Source organism: Scardinius erythrophthalmus, assembly GCF_964197995.2.
Source record: "Scardinius erythrophthalmus genome assembly, chromosome: 6".
Taxonomy (NCBI): domain Eukaryota; kingdom Metazoa; phylum Chordata; class Actinopteri; order Cypriniformes; family Leuciscidae; genus Scardinius; species Scardinius erythrophthalmus.
Genome location: NC_138226.1, coordinates 36,697,889 through 36,717,733, shown reverse-complemented (window position 1 = coordinate 36,717,733; position 19,845 = coordinate 36,697,889). Strand labels below are relative to the sequence as shown.

Here is a 19,845-nt window from a genome sequence, read left to right as displayed (position 1 = left end):
AGTGGAGCGGTGCTTAGGCTACGCAGCACTGAATGGTACGAATTGTAGGCTACTACTGACTATTTAAAAAGAGCAGTGTAATTTTTATATGTTAGTTTGACTATTTTATTATTATTTTTTATTACGGCTATAACGAACAGGCTGCGATGTCAAGATTGCAGTGCTGGAATAGCCTATGTTGTGTGTGTGTGTGTGTGTGTGTGTGTGTGTGTGAGGCGCGGACGCGATCGAACAGTGGAAACATAAACACATACTCCGTCATGTTCATATAAGACATCATTCAAACTGCAAAGGGTTGCAAAACGTTGGAGGATATTTTGCAAATAATTTTTTTTTTTATGTTTTTTGACAGTTTGTTTTCAGAAGTTTCAAAGAGTTAGTAAAAGAGTAAAGAAAAAGTTAAAACATTTTTATTTAAGTATCTATTTTTTATTAAGTAGGCTATTTATTTTGTATTTATACATAACCTCATTGTATTAATTTATAATGTAACATTATAGAGTGACATTGTGTCAATAATCGTCAAGCACAGGTGACTCCGCGTGGTGGGAGGGGGCCCCCAAATCAAATTCTGCTTAGGGCCCCCAAAAGGCTCGGGCCGGCACTGCTCATATTAAATATAAAACGCATGTGTAGACTGATATTTTTCTAATGTCTGGACTCCTTTATTAAGGGAGTATGGATATGTAAACAGATGTTTCAATATGCATTTTTGGAGAATTTATATTTCAAGTTTTGACTGCAAATGTCACGTCCATAACGCTGGGATTGCCCAATTTTAAAGAAATTATCCTCAACTAGTTTTGTGGTGTAGGTCTACGTATTTTAGAATGTTAACTTCAAATAATACTAATAGTAATATAAAGATGTGGTAGCATTGGATCTGGACGGGAAGGATAACTCTGGGAGTTGGAAGGGGTGTGTCGCGATTCTGCCTTCTCACACCGCGACACAGGTTCGTGGATCTAACCCCGGACGGCTGTGGATCGGCTCCGCTGCGTGTCGGCTCCGTGCTCCGCCGTCCTTCAATACCCACCAGGTCCGGATTTGTTGCGGAACGGTTGCGGCCATGACTAACAGCTGAAGTCACGAGGACCCACGAGATCTCGCAAATTCACGTATGATCGCGCGATATTGTGCTGAATTGCTGCGGAGCTCTATGGCATCCGGCAAAAATAGAAGCTGACCCCTAATTTCCACCAACTACGGAACGGCTGCAGATCCGCTCCGGAACGGCGGCGGAGTCAATAGGTTTCCATTTCACTGACTGCGGAACGGCTGCGTTCCGACTCTGGCGATCCGCAGCCCTCCGGAGCAGATACACAGAGCTTCTATTGCTTCAGATGCTGGAGAGCTCTGCAGCATCCAGCACTTATATCGCGCGATCATACGTGAATTCGCGAGATCTCGTGGGTCCTCGTGACTTCAGCTGTTAGTCATGGCCGCAGCCGTTCCGCAACAAATCCGGACCTGGTGGGTATTGAAGTATTGGGTATTGACCCACAATTGCTCTTGCGTGCATGGGTGTGGTCACATTAGAGATAATGAGCAGGGGCTGTAGAAACTGTATATCGTTGCTTTCATACGGATGATTTAAACAGAGAATATTTGTTTTCTGATATTTAATTATTTGTTATTTGTAATTATTACTTGATATTTAATATTTGTTTTCTGATATTTCATTTAAAAATAGAGACTTCAAGCTTTGTAAAAACATATGTTTCATGTATGTGTGGCAAGCATTCGCTGAGTACTGAACTTCACATTGAAAGAGACGGCAGAACGCGCATCATGTTTATTTTCATTTTTTTACGAAAAACACAACATTTTGTTTTTGTTATTAGTGTACACAAATAAAAGAAGAAATTTAACAGTTTTGAATGATGTATAACATTTGTCTGTATGACAAAAATCGACAGAGTTATTTGTTTGATAAGAAAAAAAAAAAATGAGACAATCGCGCCGGCACGACCGCCGACCCCAGAGGGTTAACACCAAAAGAGGGTTTGCGCTGGCGCAAGCTGTTAGTAAATCTAGCCCTGAATGTGCAGGTTTATGTGTGTGGATATGCTGAAATGTCTGCAATATAAAAATTAATTAATTAATTTAATTTAATTAATTGCATTGTACAAAATCCTCTTGTTAATAGATCAGAAATGTTGAGACAAATCAGTGTGTGGATAACATGGGCCGTAAAGAGAATGAAAAGGTTGGCTTCTTCAACTGTCATGGAATGGGCGGCAACCAGGTAAGAAAGCTGTCAAGTCAAGTCACATTTATTTATATAGCGCTTTTTACAATACAGATTGTTTCAAAGCAGCTTTACAGAGATAACAGGTATATAATGCAACAAAGCTTGTTTCCAGAAGAAAATAGCGTCATAGTCCATCTTAAGTAAGTTCAGTGATGTTTCATTTTCAAAGTTAATTTAGTTAATTTAGGGACCGTTCGGTATTTATGGAAGGGGCCACCGGAGGAAAATAGGGGAGGGTCATGTCTTTTTATTCTTTGTTAAGGGGAGGGTCATCCAACTTTTTTTAGTCTAGGGGGAGGGTCACCCAACTTTTATATTCATGAAAACAGCAACATTTCAAAGTGGCTTGTTTGGTGCTATTTTTTTCCATTTAGCTCCATGTTGATCTCGCGTTATCAGCCCCCCTTCGATATCAGATGGGTCTGACCCAACAAAAATCCAGTTTGGCGCTGTTTGACAGTGCGTGCGCACTTCAGTTCGCTCTTAGAAAAAGTGCATCATGTCAGAACAGAACGCCAATGAAATGTTTACCCGGCAAAGCTTTAAAGCACGAGCAAATAATGAACTTTTGTTAAGTGCACAGTGTCCTGTGAGTGTAAATCTACCGCTGCATTAACATGTGATGTGAACGTACGTCGAGTTTTACAGTATTGGGACTGAGGCGCCAGAACTGCTGATAGAATGTGCGCTGTAGGGCGATACATATTTTAGTTTCCATTCTTATTTTGTTTCCACGATGTGTAAGATGTAGGGCTACCACATCTTTAAATTACTATTAGTATTATTTAAGTTAACATAAAATACATAGACCTACACCACAACTAGTTGAGGATAAATTCGTTAAAATTGGGCGATTCCAGTGAATGGACGTGACATTTGCAGTCAAAACTTAAAATAAAAATTCTCAGAAAATGCATTTAATACCAATATTTTGAAACGTCTGAAAGGAGTCAAGACATTAGAAAAACATCAGTCTACACATGCGTTTTATATTTAATATGAGGGAAATACACATGTGACGTGACACAATTTTTTTAGGTGGCAAAATATTTTTTAGTAATTCTATAAATTACACTGTGCAAACCAAAAGATATATACCCACCGGATGAATAAAGATCGGCCTCCACAGAACATAAAATATTATATTATTTTTATTTTATTTTTCGCGTTCACATTTATGTAAAAAAAAAAAAAAAACAATGTTACGGGCGTGACAGTTCTCCATTACGGACATGACTGCTCTGAAGCGACTTAAAAATTTCACAGAGACCTCAAACAGAAATCACAAAGCCTTTCTTTAAAGTGAATTTCGTTTTTTATTAATTTTATCTTAATTTTAATCAATGTTTCATCTGGATTTAATAAATAAGAAGTAGGCTAGTCTAAATATAGTAGAAAATAGATAATCATGACACGGAGGCGCGGGCGAGTGAACTGGACTCTCTGTCTTATAAATGAACCGAAACTCAGCGTAAGGTAGGCTATGCTACTTGCCTCACAGACCTGAGAAATATATAGAAAGCTTGAAATGTCTACTTTTAAACAGAACAATTCATAACGAAAGAAAACAGACTGCTTTCTCCTTATGAAATGTGCATTTCTCTCTGGCGCGTTCTGAGAAGATCGCGAGGCATCGTCAACTTCATCTTTGCAGTAGACACAGAAAACACTTGTTTATTAATAAACCTAGCTATATTTGACATATTAATAATCATTACCTTTGCCGGTTCTTTGTGACAGCTTTTAGATGCTTTATTCGCAACGCCACCCATGTTGAACGAGTCACACCGCATCAGCACCGAAAACATGTTTTTTTTTCTAATCTAAAATCAAAAATCGTGATACGAACCGAATCGTAGGTTTGGTCTATCGTTACAGCCCTAGTAAGATGAGAAAGCAAGAGTTTATGGTTTAAAAAACAAACAAACAATGGCTATCTGAACATCTTTGCCAAGCGCAAACCAGTACAGAAGTAGGCTAATCAATAAATTATCGGGGAGGGTCATGCCTTTTTTCACAATCATTTTGGAGGGTCATAGAAAAATGTATTGCTGGCGAAGGGAGGGTCATGTCTTTTTTGACAACAGATCTCAAAACTCCTCCGGTGGCCCCTTAAATAAATAACAAACAGTCCCTTATATATATATAGCCACTCTGGAGAAAACCGTGATGTCATTGTCCAGCTCAGTTCAGTTATCATATAATGGTGTCAATGCAGGCAGATCAATGTTATTGTTGAATATTAAATTAAATGTCCCCAACTAAGCAAGTCAACGATGGTGAAAAAAGGTGGCAAAGGCGAAAAAGGCGACAGTGGCAAGGAACCATAACTCCATCAGGTGGCAGAATGGTGAAAAAAACCTTGGGAACCAGAAACCATAGAAACCAGGCTCAGTCGGGGGGCCAATTCTCCTCTGGCCAATGAACAATGGAAGTGTATGATTATGATTCAGGCAGCATTACAGGTCAGCAGTCAGATTGGATTGGAACATTCAGGATTATATCCAGTTCCATCTTGAAGATCGGAGTCATCACACCGGTATGGAGACGGGTTTGTTGAGGATCAGTGCCGATGGCTGTCCTGTCGATGAGGCCTTCACAGGGGAGAGTCTAGTTGACACAATCTCTGCTGACACTTCAGGGATGCGTTGTGGTCGTGTCTAGGCGCAGGTCCTCCATCAGGAGGGGGATCAGGAGGCTTCTGTCTAGGCGCTGGAAGGTGGCAGCACTAGTGGTGTTTTAATAGGGATCCCAATCAGTCGACACGTCGACTACGTCGAATGTGAGCGTCTGAAAGGGAACGTCTTGGTTACGTATGTAACCCTCATTCCCTGAAGGAGGGAACGGAGACGTAGTCCCTTCGCCACTATTGCTGAACCACCGCTGGCTCCGAGTTACGCACGGCTCCTCAGCGAAAAAGCAACTAGTCCGTGCATCCACTTCCGTATTTATACCCGCGCCGCAGGGGCGGAGTGTATGATGCAAATCACGCACGCCAATTCCATTAGCTCGTTTCAATAGTACTCAAAGATGACTGGATCCCTGGCGTGATCCCAATCAGTCGACACGTCGACTACGTCTCCGTTCCCTCCTTCAGGGAACGAGGGTTACATTCGTAACCGAGACGTTTTCCTTGCCATTGTTCTATAGAGTCGTCAGTCTGAAGATATCAATACCATGATTTGTTTTAACAATATGTAACCATTGTATATCAACATAAAATATTACTTCAAAATCACCTACATGAATTATAGTTGCGTATTTATACTCGAGAATGCTTTGGACCGCTTCCACAACGCAACCCTAAGGGAACGTCTGGCAATTTCACCAAGTGGTTAAAACGTATAATTTAATTATAATATAATTGGATAAATAAAAATAAAAATCATTTGGTGAATTACAGGAAGAATTACTGGAAGGTATTGGCACAATTTCACCTGTAATAAGTCAGTCTGGTCACTAGGAACCTACCACAAGCTTTGGAACATGATCAAAAAAAAAAAAAACTTTTATTATATTACAGACATTTCCTAAATTTCCTAAAAAAAAAACCTAAATGTTTAAAAACATAACAGTATTGGAAAAAAAGTTACCTGTTGTAAGTCAGTTTTACCAATACAGTCAAGCTTTGGATTTTGAACATGTCTGTTTTTGAATGCTAAAAGTCATTTTAATTAATACAAATTATACGTTTTAACAACTTGGAAGAATTGGCAGACATTCCCTTAGGGATCATGCGCTGTGGTAGTGCAGTCTAGAGTATACTGTAAATATGCAGCTATAATGCACGAGAGCCCTCTAGTGGTCGAGAGCATTTCTGTTGTGTTGTGGCTTAATTTTGTTGTGTTGTGAAGTTGTGTTTGCTTTTTTAAATTTCGTTGTGTTGCCCACTACTGGGCCACCGTAGGATATGGCCCGGATCCGGCTGACTACACCATGCGTTGTGGTCGTGTCTACGCGCAGGTCCACCATCTGATCTGTATACTACGGTGACCGGGAGGGGACATGTTCGGTTCACTTATTTTTGTCGTGGCCACAACATATAAACTCGTGGGAACGTGATATTAAGTCGTGGGAACGTCATAATATCTCGTGGGAACGTCATATTAAGTCGTGGCCACAAGATCATTTTGTTGAGGTAACGACATCATTATGTCGTGGCCACGCGATGCAAAGTCGTGGCCTCAAGATCATATGTTGAGGGAACGATATATTTTTCTCGTGGCCACGAGATCATTTTGTTGAGGTAACGACATCATTATGTCGTGGCCACGCGTTGAGGGAGCCACAGCGGCCAATACTGTAACCGTACCATAGACTGGGCTACAGCAGAGATGGAGATGACAGAAGAAATAACATTTTACTTTAAATTAGGAATGTCATATAAAGATATAGTGCGGTCTTTGGCATTAAGACATGGGTACGTTATAAAGATAAGCGCATTCTTAGACTTTTTTTGTCGCACGCATATTTAGGGACCGTCTCAAAATTACATGCGACATTGGCATAAACGTTTCTAACTTCAATAGCATTTGAAGACAATGACTTACAGTCATAAAACCAATTGTACATTGTTCACCCAGGTCTCATGTATGATGCACACCTTTTAGATTTTTGATATTTATGACAATAAACTGCTGAATCATATGCAAATATTGTAGGCCTATTTCACATCTCTACTGTATGGGATCATACACAAAATATGACAATATTTAAAGCTCAATATCATTTGAAGACAATGACTCATAAAACCAACTGTATATTGTTCATATAGGTCTCATGTATGATGCACACCTTTAATATTTTTGATATTTATGACATAAACTGCTAAATCATATGCAAATATTGCTATGTATTTCACTACTGTATCGTATGGGATCATATACAGAATATGACAATATTTAAAGCTCAATAGCATTTGAAGACAGTGACTTACAGTCATAAAACCAACTGTACATTGTTCATATAGGTCTCATGTATGATGCACACCTTTAATATTTTTGATATGTATGACAGTAAACTGCTAAATCATATGCAAATAATGCTATGTATTTCACTACTGTGTGGGATCATATACAGAATATGACCACATTTAAAGCTCAATAGCATTTGAAGACAATGACTTACAGTCATAAAACCAACTGTAGCCTACATTGTTCATCTAGGTGTCAGGTATGTGGCAGTAGTGAAATAGGCCTACAATATTTGCATATGATTTAGCAATTTATTGTCATAAATATCAAAAATCTAAAAGGTGTGCATCATACATGAGACCTGGGTGAACAGTGTACAGTTGGTTTTATGACTGTAAGTCATTGTCTTCAAATGCTATTGAAGTTAGAAATGTTTATGCCAATGTCGCATGTAATTTTGAGACGGTCCCTAAATATGCGTGCGACAAAGTCTAAGAATGCGCTTCATGTGTCTTTCACTTATAACGTACGCATGTCTTAATGCCAAAGACCGCACTATATCTTTATATGACATTCCTAATTTAAAGTAAAATGTTATTTCTTCTGTCATCTCCATCTCTGCTGTAGCCCAGTCTATGGTACCAGTATTGGCCGCTGTGGCTCCCTCAACGCGTGGCCACGACATAATGATGTCGTTACCTCAACAAAATGATCTCGTGGCCACGAGAAAAATATATCGTTCCCTCAACATATGATCTCGAGGCCACGACTTTGCATCGCGTGGCCACGACATAATGATGTCGTTACCTCAACAAAATGATCTCGTGGCCACGACTTAATATGACGTTCCCACGAGATATTATGACGTTCCCACGAGATATTATGACGTTCCCACGACTTAATATCACGTTCCCACGAGTTTATATGTTGTGGCCACAACAAAAATAAGTGAACCGAACATGTCCCCTCCCGGTCACCGTAGGATACGGCCCGGATCCGACTGATTATTGTAAACCTTGGAATAAACAGAAAGACTAACATTAGCATAAAAGCCATTCTTCTTATGATGTAACGAGTACATCGGGTGTTATAATAGCTATTATATTAAAGGCTTACCGTGTATATAAATATAATCTAAAATAAATAAAAAATCTACAAAAAGGAATAGTTCACCCCAAAATTAACATTTTGCCAACATTATCCATAGTCTCAAACCTGAACATACTGGATTTGGATACTGAACAAAACAATAAGGAATAATCTGCTGGTAGCTCTTTTTCATGCATTTACAATGCACGGGGACTGAGGCCATCAAAGAATGCACAATGAAAGTATGATTAAAGTCAATCTTCTTAAGTAATAGAATAGCTTTGTAAGACAAACAGACTGACATTTAAAGAGGCCATTTGATGCTATTTTAAAAGGTCATTCATTTGTTTATTGGGTGTACTAGAATAGTTAACATGCTGTAATGTTTAAAAAACAATTAGAGCGTTTCAGAAAGAATGGAATAATGTACAGTATGTGAGAGAATAATGTGAGTTCTGGTTTCTACTAAGCCCCTTCTGGCCCAGTGCGCTATGATTGGCCAAACACCAAGCGTGTGTCGGAAATGCAACTCCTCTTACCATAATCGCGAGTTTCAGCTTCCAAGGCTTCTAAAGCAAACGGTTAACAATTAGGGGTGTAACGATTCATCAACTACATCGATCGATGTATCGATTTATATTCCTATGATCCAACTACATCGATCTGTGCTCGGCAAGTTGGCCTTCCGGACGACATTGATCGTACATTGTTTTAAAAGGTAATGAATCGATTGTATCGATACTAGGAAATAACGCATTGGATTTAAGCACGTCAGACTTTATATGGATGTTTTTTCTTAGCACTTTTAATGATAAAGGCGTTAAACGTTACTCGATTCAGTATGCCTATCTGTGACGTCATCGCCATGCGTGACGCACCAGCAGCAGCGCAAAGACAACAAGCAGCGTAAAGTCTCTCACCTCAGAAAAACAGACTTTCCTGTCCTCTCAGCCGCTATACTGCAGTAGTGCGCACTCTTCAATTGCACGTGCAAATGCGGCGGAGCGCGCTGTATCACTTCACTAAAGCGCAAAAGAAATTAGTAAGTAAAGAAATATAAGTAAAATACACTGTAAAAAAAAATCAAAGCAAAGTTTCCAGACGGGTTCTGTTAAATTACAGCAAATAACCATTTCACAAAATTACAGGCAAAAACCGTAAAAATACAGAATTGACTTTACGGTCAAAATTAATTAAATTACAGTACATTACTGTTAATAATGGCTTATTAAACCGTGGAAAAACAGATAAATTATGTCAAATTACATAAAAAGAACATTTAACTTTAAGGTTAAACTGTAAATTTAGGGTTTTATAAAGTTATTTTATAATAATGCTCTGTCTATCTACAGTAATTATCTTTTAATATATAAAAGTTTTTCTGTCTAAAATTACTATGAAGTTATGTATAAAAATGTAATAAGTACATAAATTCAAATACAAAGTTTGTATATTTACAGTTTTAATTTTTTGCAGATCCAGTTTCACAACTTTGACCAATCTCTAATTAAGTACTTAATAATAGCAAATGTACAGTCAATTTCTGTTAAATTAACTAAACATACAAGTACGGAATACCTGCACATTTACAGTATTACTCATTAAACAAACACTGAACATCAAGATACGTGAATGATAGGAAATACAGGCTTAGTATATAATTTAGAATATGTAAAAATATCCACATTAAAAGACAATTGCTGTATGCCTTTATACTCAAAAATAACTTATTTCAAACATTTACGATTACATTTTATCCAAAGTGACTTAAAATTAAGAGAACAATAGAAGCAACAAGTGCAGTGACAAGTCCCAGTTAGTGTAGCACAGTGCACATTTTTTTTTATTAAAACAAAGATTTAGTATTATTGGGTCAAGTGTTTATGAAAAGATGGATCTTTAGCAGTTTCTTGAAAATGTGTTGAGTTGCGCCGGTCATCCCACCAGCAGGGAACAGTCCAGGGAAAGGTCAGTGAAAGTGATTTTGTGTCTCTTTGGGATGATGGCACCACAAGGCGCCGTTCACTTGCAGAACACAAGCTTCTGGAGACACATAGATCTGAAGCAGTGAGTTTAGGTCTTGCTGCAGCATCTGGATCAGTTGCAGAGGTTTGACTGATGCTGGAAGGCCTGCCAGGAGAGCATTACAATAGTCCAGTCTGGATAGAACAAGAGCTTAGACAAGGAGCTTTCACAGGTTGTGTGGCTCCGATAGGAAGGGCCGGATCTTTCTGATGTTGTATAAGGCAAATCAGCAGGATCACACAGCAAGTATGGTTTGGCTGAAACCATAAGCAGTTCTGTCTTGGCAAGGTTGAGCTGAAGGTGAAGGTCATTCATCCAGCAATAATTTTCCATCAGGTAGGCTGAGATGCGAGCAGCAACCGTCAGATCCTCTGGCTGGAATGAAAGGTAGAGATATGTGTCATTAAGTGATAGGAAAAGTCATGTTTCTAGGACTAATCTAACGATTATTAGAACGATTAATTGACTATTCATCGATTATTTCGCCGACTAATCAGTACGCTTGGAACGATTATTCAGCCTTTTCAATTAGTTAAACCACTGAGTTATACATATTATACTATGATATAAAAAAAAGAAATCACTTCAGCTTTTGAAATGGTTGTTTTAATGAACTTTGAGCAACTAAACAGGTCATTCTCTTTAAGTTTTCAGATTTCTGTCCAACTCAAATCACACACAAATGCTCTCTAAGCAACATTGGTTAAATATTCTGTTCTCTTTAAATAGAAAAAAATAAACAAAAAAAATTATCAGCTGCATTACAGACACACTTAAACTGCAAACAATTATTATAAAAATATTTTTTTTTTAAATTGATATGACAATTGAGCTGAGCTGACAGAGACATTCTCATTCACCTTTTAATTTACAGTATAAAAAATTAACTGACATGATATTCTTCATAACATCTCCTTTTGTAAGTCTTCATGAATATGTAACAAAATACAGGCAAGGGATAATACTGTAATAACTAATAGAGTTACAATAATAAAAACAGCCCCGACTCCTAAGCTCGATCAAGCTTTATTCTATGCAAAAATAAATCATCACATTACTGTAATTATATTATTATTGTTAATATTATTGCTATTATTAGTAGTATTGCATTCTCTAAAAAAAGATTTACTGCTCGTTATTTAGCTTCAGCTGGAGAACATTCACCTCTCACCGGCTCGTCTCGTGCCGGGTTTTTCCTTAAGTGTTTTAACATGCATGTTGTGCTCCCGTGAAAAGCAAGTTCCGCCTTGCATGTATTGCATACGATAGCATTCTTGGTTTGCAGTTTTGTGAAACTTTACACACCTTGCTAGTTCGGATTCGTTTGCACTCCGTCATAATTCGCGCTGTGTTTTCTTCTACCGCAATAGCATTTGTAACGGCTGCATTACACTCTAGCGCTACAGCGCCGTAGCGGTCAAATCGCGATATTGCAGGCCCTTACATTAGGTCACGTGGGATCAAACGACTACTCGACAACAAAGATATTTGTCGACAATTTTTTATTGTCGACGTTGTCGACTAATCGTTTCAGCCCTAATGACAGAGCCTAGTTACACTACAAAAAATAAATAAAAAAATAAAAAAATAAATGGGTGGAATCTAACACAATCGTGGTCTTACTGTAGTAAAACCAAACCTTGTGCAGTGGCCTCACAAGGATCAAATGAATATTCACATGGGAAAATACAGTATAAAACAAATTAAATGTTCTGCCACTTTTAGTGCAATCATATGGAATCAGATGACTCAGCCATTACAATATTTTAAATTACTTCTTCCCATACCTTGTTTGCTTGCCATGATCATTCTGCTTTCCACTTGACCTGAAATCACACAAAAAAAAAAAAAAAAAATTGTTTTAACAACTCAGTATTACATTTACACATGTAAGAATATGTTCCACTGGGACAATGCAAAACCTCAAACGACTATGATCTGGAAGCTGAGCAGGAAAGGCTAACAGTGAAGTTTTGAGCTGAGACACCTAGGGGTGTAGGGTAAACGTACCTATTAAGCTCACCAAAATCTACATTGAGACATTTTTAGTGCACAAGATATTGGTTTTAGTACAAGAAGTTATTTTAAAATAAAATATTAATCTCTCACACTATAATATTTCATTTTATTTTAAATGACAAAAGTATTTCAATTAAGATGTACATTATTAAATATAAAAAGTCTGGCTGTGCTTAATGGGTACGTTTTGTACCCTTTAAGCACACCCCTGTTCCCAATAAGCTCACAACAAGTTTTATTAAAAATTCTTGTTTATTTTAAACAACCTTTTTAAGGAATAATTGAAAAAAGTTTTATTTGAAGGTACAGAGTCAATCACAAAAAAACAGAACACTAAAATCAAGCAACAAGGCATTCAATTTGATCAGGTAGCCTATCCTATTCATAGTGACGTGTCATTCAAACTCATTGCAACATCTAGACTAGTCCACGTTCTGGTAACCCATATTGAAAAATCAAATAACAAAACAAACCAATGTGCTCCTTAAAGGGATACTCCACTTTTTTTGGAATTAGGTTCATTTTACAACTCCCCCAGAGTTAAACAGTTGAGTTTTACCGTTTTCGAATCCATTCAGCCGATCTCCGGGTCTGGCGGTACCACTTTTAGCATAGCTTAGCATAATGAATTGAACCAGACAAGACCATTAGCATCTCTCTCAAAAAAATGACCAAAGAGTTTCGATATTTTTCCTATTTAAAACTCGACTCTTCTGTAGTTACATCGTGTAATAAGACCGACGGAAAATGTAAAGTTTAAATTTTCTAGGCTGATATGGCTAGGAACTATACTCTCAAAATCGCACCTTTTCATTTTCAGTCGGTCTTAGTACACGAGGTAACTACAGAAGAGTCAAGTTTTAAATAGGAAAAATATCGAAACTCTTTGGTAATTTTTTTGAGAGAGATGCTAATGGTCTTGTCCGGTTCAATTCATTATGCTAAGCTATGCTAAAAGTGGTACCGCCAGACCCGGAGATCGGCTGAATGGATTAGAAAACGGTAAAACTGTTTATCTCTGGGGGAGTTGTAAAATGAGCTTATTTCCAAAAAAAGTGGAGTATCCCTTTAACTCTCTGGGTCAGAGCTTTCCTGTCTACTCCAAACTTCTTGGACAGATACGACAGGTTTCTGATGGCTCCTTCTTTGTATGACATGCCTCTTTCATCTTTGGGCATACACTATAGTTTCGTCTAGCTTTTGTCATCTTAAGACTGTGAAAATAAGTTTATTAATCATTTTTTTGAAGATTAACATAGTGACAACCATCAGTTAATATTTAAATTCTGATTATTAAGTATTTACATAGACGTTTAATGTGGGTGAGCTTAAAGGGAGCACACACTGTGCTTAATTGGAGCAAAAACATTTTTTAATTAATAAATATTAAATTAAAATTTAAAGGAAAATATTTAGCTAAATTAATAATCTAGGTAATGTATTAAGTTTATACCAATTTTAATATGAACAACTATTATAGACAATATCTATGAAATTATGCTTTTTCTAATTGATGTCACACTGAAGCTGTGTGATTGTCATAGTAGTGCACCCTTTAAGCTCACCTAACAATAATATGAATTCTTTAAAAATTACAGCAGTTTAAAACCACAGACTATCAATAAAATGTAAAATTATAATATTATGGATTTAAAAGTACAAGCCATTAATTCCTGTGAAGTAATATATTAATGTAGCACACAATCTTATACAGCTAGTAAGCTAGCTATGTTCGTAGCATCTGGGCTATGTTGCTAAAACTATCTTTTAGATCTAACTGTAATTATTTCCCACATCCAGGTTCCAGGTTATAATATTCAACAGTCTAAACATTAATCTCTTAATTTTGCAATAAGAAGATGTACTTCTTCAAAATAAAGGCTTAAACATATAAAAAATGCACATCTGAGGGGCTCCTCTTCTGGTGAAAGTTTTCAGACAGCTTTGAAAATAGCCGCCAGACAGTGTGAACACATGGACACACATATCTCAGTGTGCAATGGTCTGATTGGTTTAAAATTACAGGAGGTATATAGTAACAAACACATCAATTGGTTAATACATCAAATAGGATAATACATTGCTGTTTCTTTTTATAATCTGAGTTCCAAGATGGTAGTGTGCTTAATGGGTACTTGAGCTTAATAGGTACGTTTACCCTAACTTTCTGTTCATCTGGATCAATGCAATTTTCATAACCAATGATCAAAAGTATCCTATGAAAAAGGCTACTATGATGACCCCAGGTCATCCAAAATGTAGATAAGTTCATTTCTTCATCAGAACACAAACATTCTATCAACTTTTATTTCATAAGCCTAATATATGCACATGTATGCATTCTATATGCATTCTATAGCTAACGTTACGTGTTGGCAAGCAGATGCAGCCAGAATATGCAATTTATCATGTTGTGTTCATATTCTAGTCAACTATCGCGTATTAACGAATATTTTATATACAATTAAACAGACTTGTAAACGGATATGTATAACATGTCTACGAAAGCTGGCTTTAGGTTTTTTGAGGTGTGGGTTCAACTGATCTTTCTTAAAACAGATGGAAAATGTAAAGACGCATGCTACATTTCAGTGTTTTGCCCTCCAGCTCTCGCCAGTTAACTGAACATCATTTAAGAATGCTAACGTTAGCTTGAAAACTGTAAACTTAACACAAATGTAATATAAAATATCGTTCACATGTAACTTAGTATAATGAGACTCTTACCTCAGCCGGTGATCCGTTGGCATGATGTCCGCTGTGACGAACAAGGCTCACTGAAAAGGGCGTTATTTCCGAAGAATCCAAACGGAATGACTGAAAACAGATCCTGCTCACGGCTGCTCTTGACGAATACGATTGCTTTGAACCACTGTTGATCTCACAATCCACTTCACGAGAGTAGACTGAATTCAAATCTCCCGCTTGCCCAAACTCGACTGATCAGCTACAGCTAACGTTAACCGTTGTGGGCGGGAGTAAACAGCGGAAATGAATTTGAATCTGCGTCATCGCGCGCGCACTCAAACACACACAGACACACACACCCAAAGCCCTAAATGTGAAGCAACGGAGATTTGGAAAAATATTCATAAAATATACATGAAATTATGGGAGAATAAGACAATGAAATAATAATCAAAATGAGTAGGCCTATAAAATAAAATGTGAAATAAAAATAATTCAGGCCTACTGTAGCCTATGTAGGTTACTGTATGTACAAATCACAGTCTATGGTACAAATACTTTTATTTAACCTTAAAAAAAACTCACTTTAACCTCCACATGCTTAATAATCTGTAAGGAAAACATATTGAATAGATGCTGATTTCCGCAGTTATACCTTCTTTTCTTTGTTTTCTAATTTCACAGAAAAAAATCTGTAAAATATTACTTAATAATTTCTGTAAAATTACACATAACTCTGTAAAAATACAGACAAGTTCCTTTTAAAAAACGTAAAATTGCTGTAAAACCAAAATACAAGCAATTACCTGTAAATTTAACAATGGACCTTTAAATTACAGCAAATGCCTTTTATTTTACAGATATTTGCTGTATAATGACAAAACGGTAAAATTCTGTAAAAAAATACAGACAATTACCTGTAAAATTACACTTTTTTTTTTACAGTGTACCAATAAATTACGTTATTGGTACGTCATGTGTGTTGCTATTTATCAGGAGCAGTTTCCATGTTTCTTTAGCAGTTACCAGTTCTTCTAAAGGTGATGATACACAGGGCAACTTTTTGAGCAATGTTGCTGGGCAATCTTGCCGAGCGATTGTTGCTTGGGCACTTTCCCATTGAAAATGGGCAATACATTTCTATCTGGATAATTTAGTTCGGTCGTGGGCCCCCCTGTGTCTCATCTGGTTGCCTTTTGACGGCAACATTGCCCAGCAACATTGCTCAAAAAGTTGCCCTGTGTATCATCACCTTAAGTATTGTGTATCACCATGGTAGCCTAATTGTTGTTTGTTTCCATAACAAAATGCCACTTACTGGTTATTTTGTATATTTTTATATGACTGTGGTGGCTCATACCAAGATTGTATTAACAAAAACTAGTTTGGGACTGCTATTTAATAGCTTAACCTCGCAGTGCCTACTGTTTATCAGTATCTGTCATATTCTTACTTTTTTTTTTGCATGTTAAGTAAAGGGGGACAGAACTTGTGTGTCAACAATTTTTGTGTAAACAAATGTATTATAATAGGCCTATATAATTCCTAAAAAGGTGGGTCGCGGCTTGATGACCATGGGGAAATGTGGGTCCCATGGCCAAACTATTCAAAACATCATTCAATGTTGTGATAATTTCAAGGGAATAATCGACAATTATGTTTTTTGTCATAATCGTGCAGTCCTACGTTATTCAAATAAAATGTGAATGCATTTGACATTAATTGTTGTTTACTTGTTTGTTTATATCCATAATTAATTGATATCTGATTCCCTTACAATAATTTTTGGCTAAAAAGTCACTGAATCGATTTCAAGTCACTGAATCATTTCGGATCGTATCGTTCTAAATGAACCAATATCGTCCTTGAATCATATCGACAACCACGAATCGCGATACGAATCGAATCGTTGTTAAAACGAATCGTTACACCCCTATTAACAATGTTATCGGTTTTACCGTAACAATTCGAGCCTGAGTCGGATTCTGAAAATGCAGCTAATCAAGCAGATCGATGGGAACCAACATCGGAACAGCACAACATGGCAACAACACAATGGCCACATTGCTACGTCTCTCTCTCTGTCTGTCTGTCTCATGAACATTGAATGGACAGCTATAGGCAAGATGTCAAGATATTAGTGAATAACAACTGAAATTATGATACTTTTATGGTAGGTACTTTTGCATCTTTTTTAACTTGAAAGCCCACTGTTTGGCCAAACACATTTTTTTTTAATCTTTATTCCTGAATTGAAAGATTGACTAACACAGGTGTTAGTGAAATCACAAGTAAAATCATAAAGGAATAAATGCATAAATAGTAAGGAATTTCATTATTATTAACACAATTAATTCCCAGTTGATCAACCTGTTTGCAGGTGTTCTCATATACTGCTGATAAAGAGATCCGTACTGATGACCTGTGTCTGGATGCATCGCGGCTTAATGGACCGGTTGTTATGCTGAAGTGCCACCACATGAAAGGAAACCAGATGTTTGAATATGATGCAGAGGTACATATTACACCGAATATACCTCACACAACAACCACATCACTCTTGCACACTGAATTGAAGTCAGTGGAACATAGAAATTAAATTATTCCCTCATAAAAAAGTAGTTTATTCAAGTTGTTAGTATAATTATGTATGAAAAATAAGAGAGTATGCGTTTAGTTTACCTTTTATGTAGAGATATACTTATAAAAAAGGTATAGTATATAGTTAAGTATACAGTAAACCACATTTGGTTCATACTGACAAGTATACATTAAATTCTAAGGATACTTGCCCTATACTTGTACTTAATCTTTTGATCGAGATAAGCTTAGGAAAAGTTTAATTTATACTAAGGGTGTACTCACACTAGGCAATCTAAACTGTGCCCGAGCACGTTTGACCCCCAAAGTCTGGTTCGTTTGACTAGTGTGAACGCTCCATACCGTGCCGGGGTGCAGTTCACCTGAACGTCCCTGTCCCGCTTGGAAGAGGTGGGCCAGAGCACTGTTCAGTTGGGCTCAGGTGCAGTATGCAAGTAGTGTGATTGCCAACCGCGCCGGAGCACTGAACATTTACTACTCTTGTGTACTCTGCTGTCATCATTACGACAGCTAACATCTTCTGTTACTACTTGGACAGTTCACTTTTCAATTAATTTAATCACAGCATATTTAGGTTTATAACGGGTCTGGTTCTCACATTTATTGACGAACAGGAAATGTAGTTTACGAGTAAAGCTGCAGCTGCCTCCATAATGATCTTCTGATACTTGCAGTGCAATCAAGTGAAAATTGCTACTTGGCATAAATGATAAATATATTGGTGTGATGCAGTGGAAAAATCCCAGGACTAGTTATCAAAAAGTTGTAAGTTTGAGCCTCACAAAGATCATACAGAGTGGGCTGAGACCCTAAAGGAATGGTCATCCAGAAATGAAAATTGTCATCTTTAATTTAATTTAAGCATAACTTTTCTTCTTCCCTTCTGCTATAGCTCAAAAATCTCATTCTCGCTTCTGCATATTCAAGCTTGCAATGTATTAATTAGTCATATGACACATTCGTCATTCACATGCCCACTGCACATATTTATGGAGAGAAAAAAATACATATAAATGAAAATGTTTTCTCATTTTTCCAGATTTAACATTGTTATTTCCCTGCTATCCACAACCATATCACATCAGACCTTCAACTAATTGAAAAATATCTGCTTTTAACCACCAGATGGTGCTGCATATCATATTATAGTCCACCTTGTGCACTCCTTTATTTTTGTAGTGTGTTCCTTGTCTGGAGCAGAACTGTGTATTTGAGATGCTATGCACTTGCTGGCCCTGAAAATTATTGAAAGCTTATTGAAACTATTATTTGTGTGCATGTCTTAGTATGTTGGCAAATGGGAGTATGACTTTAAGGTAAGAAAAACTGTGTTTTGCTGCGTGTTGTTTCAGTATTCTGGTGGTGATGTTTGTGAACTAGACTCCCACTGTATTTGAGTCACATTGTGAATGGTTTAGAAACACACTGGCATAGATTCATGTACAGACATCTTTGTAAGCCGTTTTAGAGTGATGACATGGAGGAATATATTTGTTTACTATACAGCCCTATAACATCTGCTCGTAGCCTCCGTGGGCATTGATTTTCAGTGAATATTACATAATCAATATCTGAGATTCATTACAGCATTCTCAAGATATCAAGAAACACATATCACATACACCACAGCTGAATAAAGAAAAAGTTGGAGATCTTTGATCTCATCGATACTTCTGGTAATATAACAGACACCTCTTTGTCAGGTGGGTCGATTCTGGTGCTTATATCAAAATAAATGAGTCATTTGATTAAAAAGACATCACACTTGAGCCATAAGGGACGTTGGTGCTGAATCACAAAGGGGCGCAATAAATCAGAAGCATCTAAAAATAGATCTCCATCCCCTCGGTGGCTTAGGTTTTAATGTTGGACACAGACATGAATCCAGTGTTTAGTTTTCACCACTAAGTTGCCTCTAATGTAGGGCATTGTATTTATTCCATCTCCTGGAGACTTGTGCTGCAGGACTTTAGTCATATAAATGATCAAATCAAAAAGAAAGATGATATTGACATCAATTCACATCCTAGAATTTGCCACCATTAAAGTGTGATTCAGTTTCCAATTTATCCATAGACTACTCGATACTTGGCAACCAGAGAGACAGACATTTGCTTTAAAAATAGCTCTCAGGTTTTTGTCACTGCATGTGGAAATTGATGATTTTGGTTCCCTTACGAGAACGTTCTCTCGTACTGCGTTGCAAACGCTATGGGAAAACTCCTTTTCTCGAGAATATTGAAGCCTTTATTTTAA

At 37.2% G+C, this 19,845-nt stretch overlaps 1 protein-coding gene across 1 annotated transcript in view; it reads left to right on the top strand.

Annotated features, from left to right (window-relative positions):
* galnt13 (polypeptide N-acetylgalactosaminyltransferase 13) overlaps positions 1-19,845 on the top strand; it is a gene marked incomplete at both ends in the record, with an annotated part of 116,042 nt that overhangs the window by 88,783 nt on the left and 7,414 nt on the right. Inside the window, 3 exons of the mRNA XM_081367403.1 lie at positions 2,150-2,248; positions 17,369-17,503; positions 18,876-18,905. Of these exons, the coding sequence (XP_081223529.1) occupies positions 2,150-2,248; positions 17,369-17,503; positions 18,876-18,905 (264 nt within the window). The remainder of the gene's footprint in view (positions 1-2,149; positions 2,249-17,368; positions 17,504-18,875; positions 18,906-19,845) is intronic.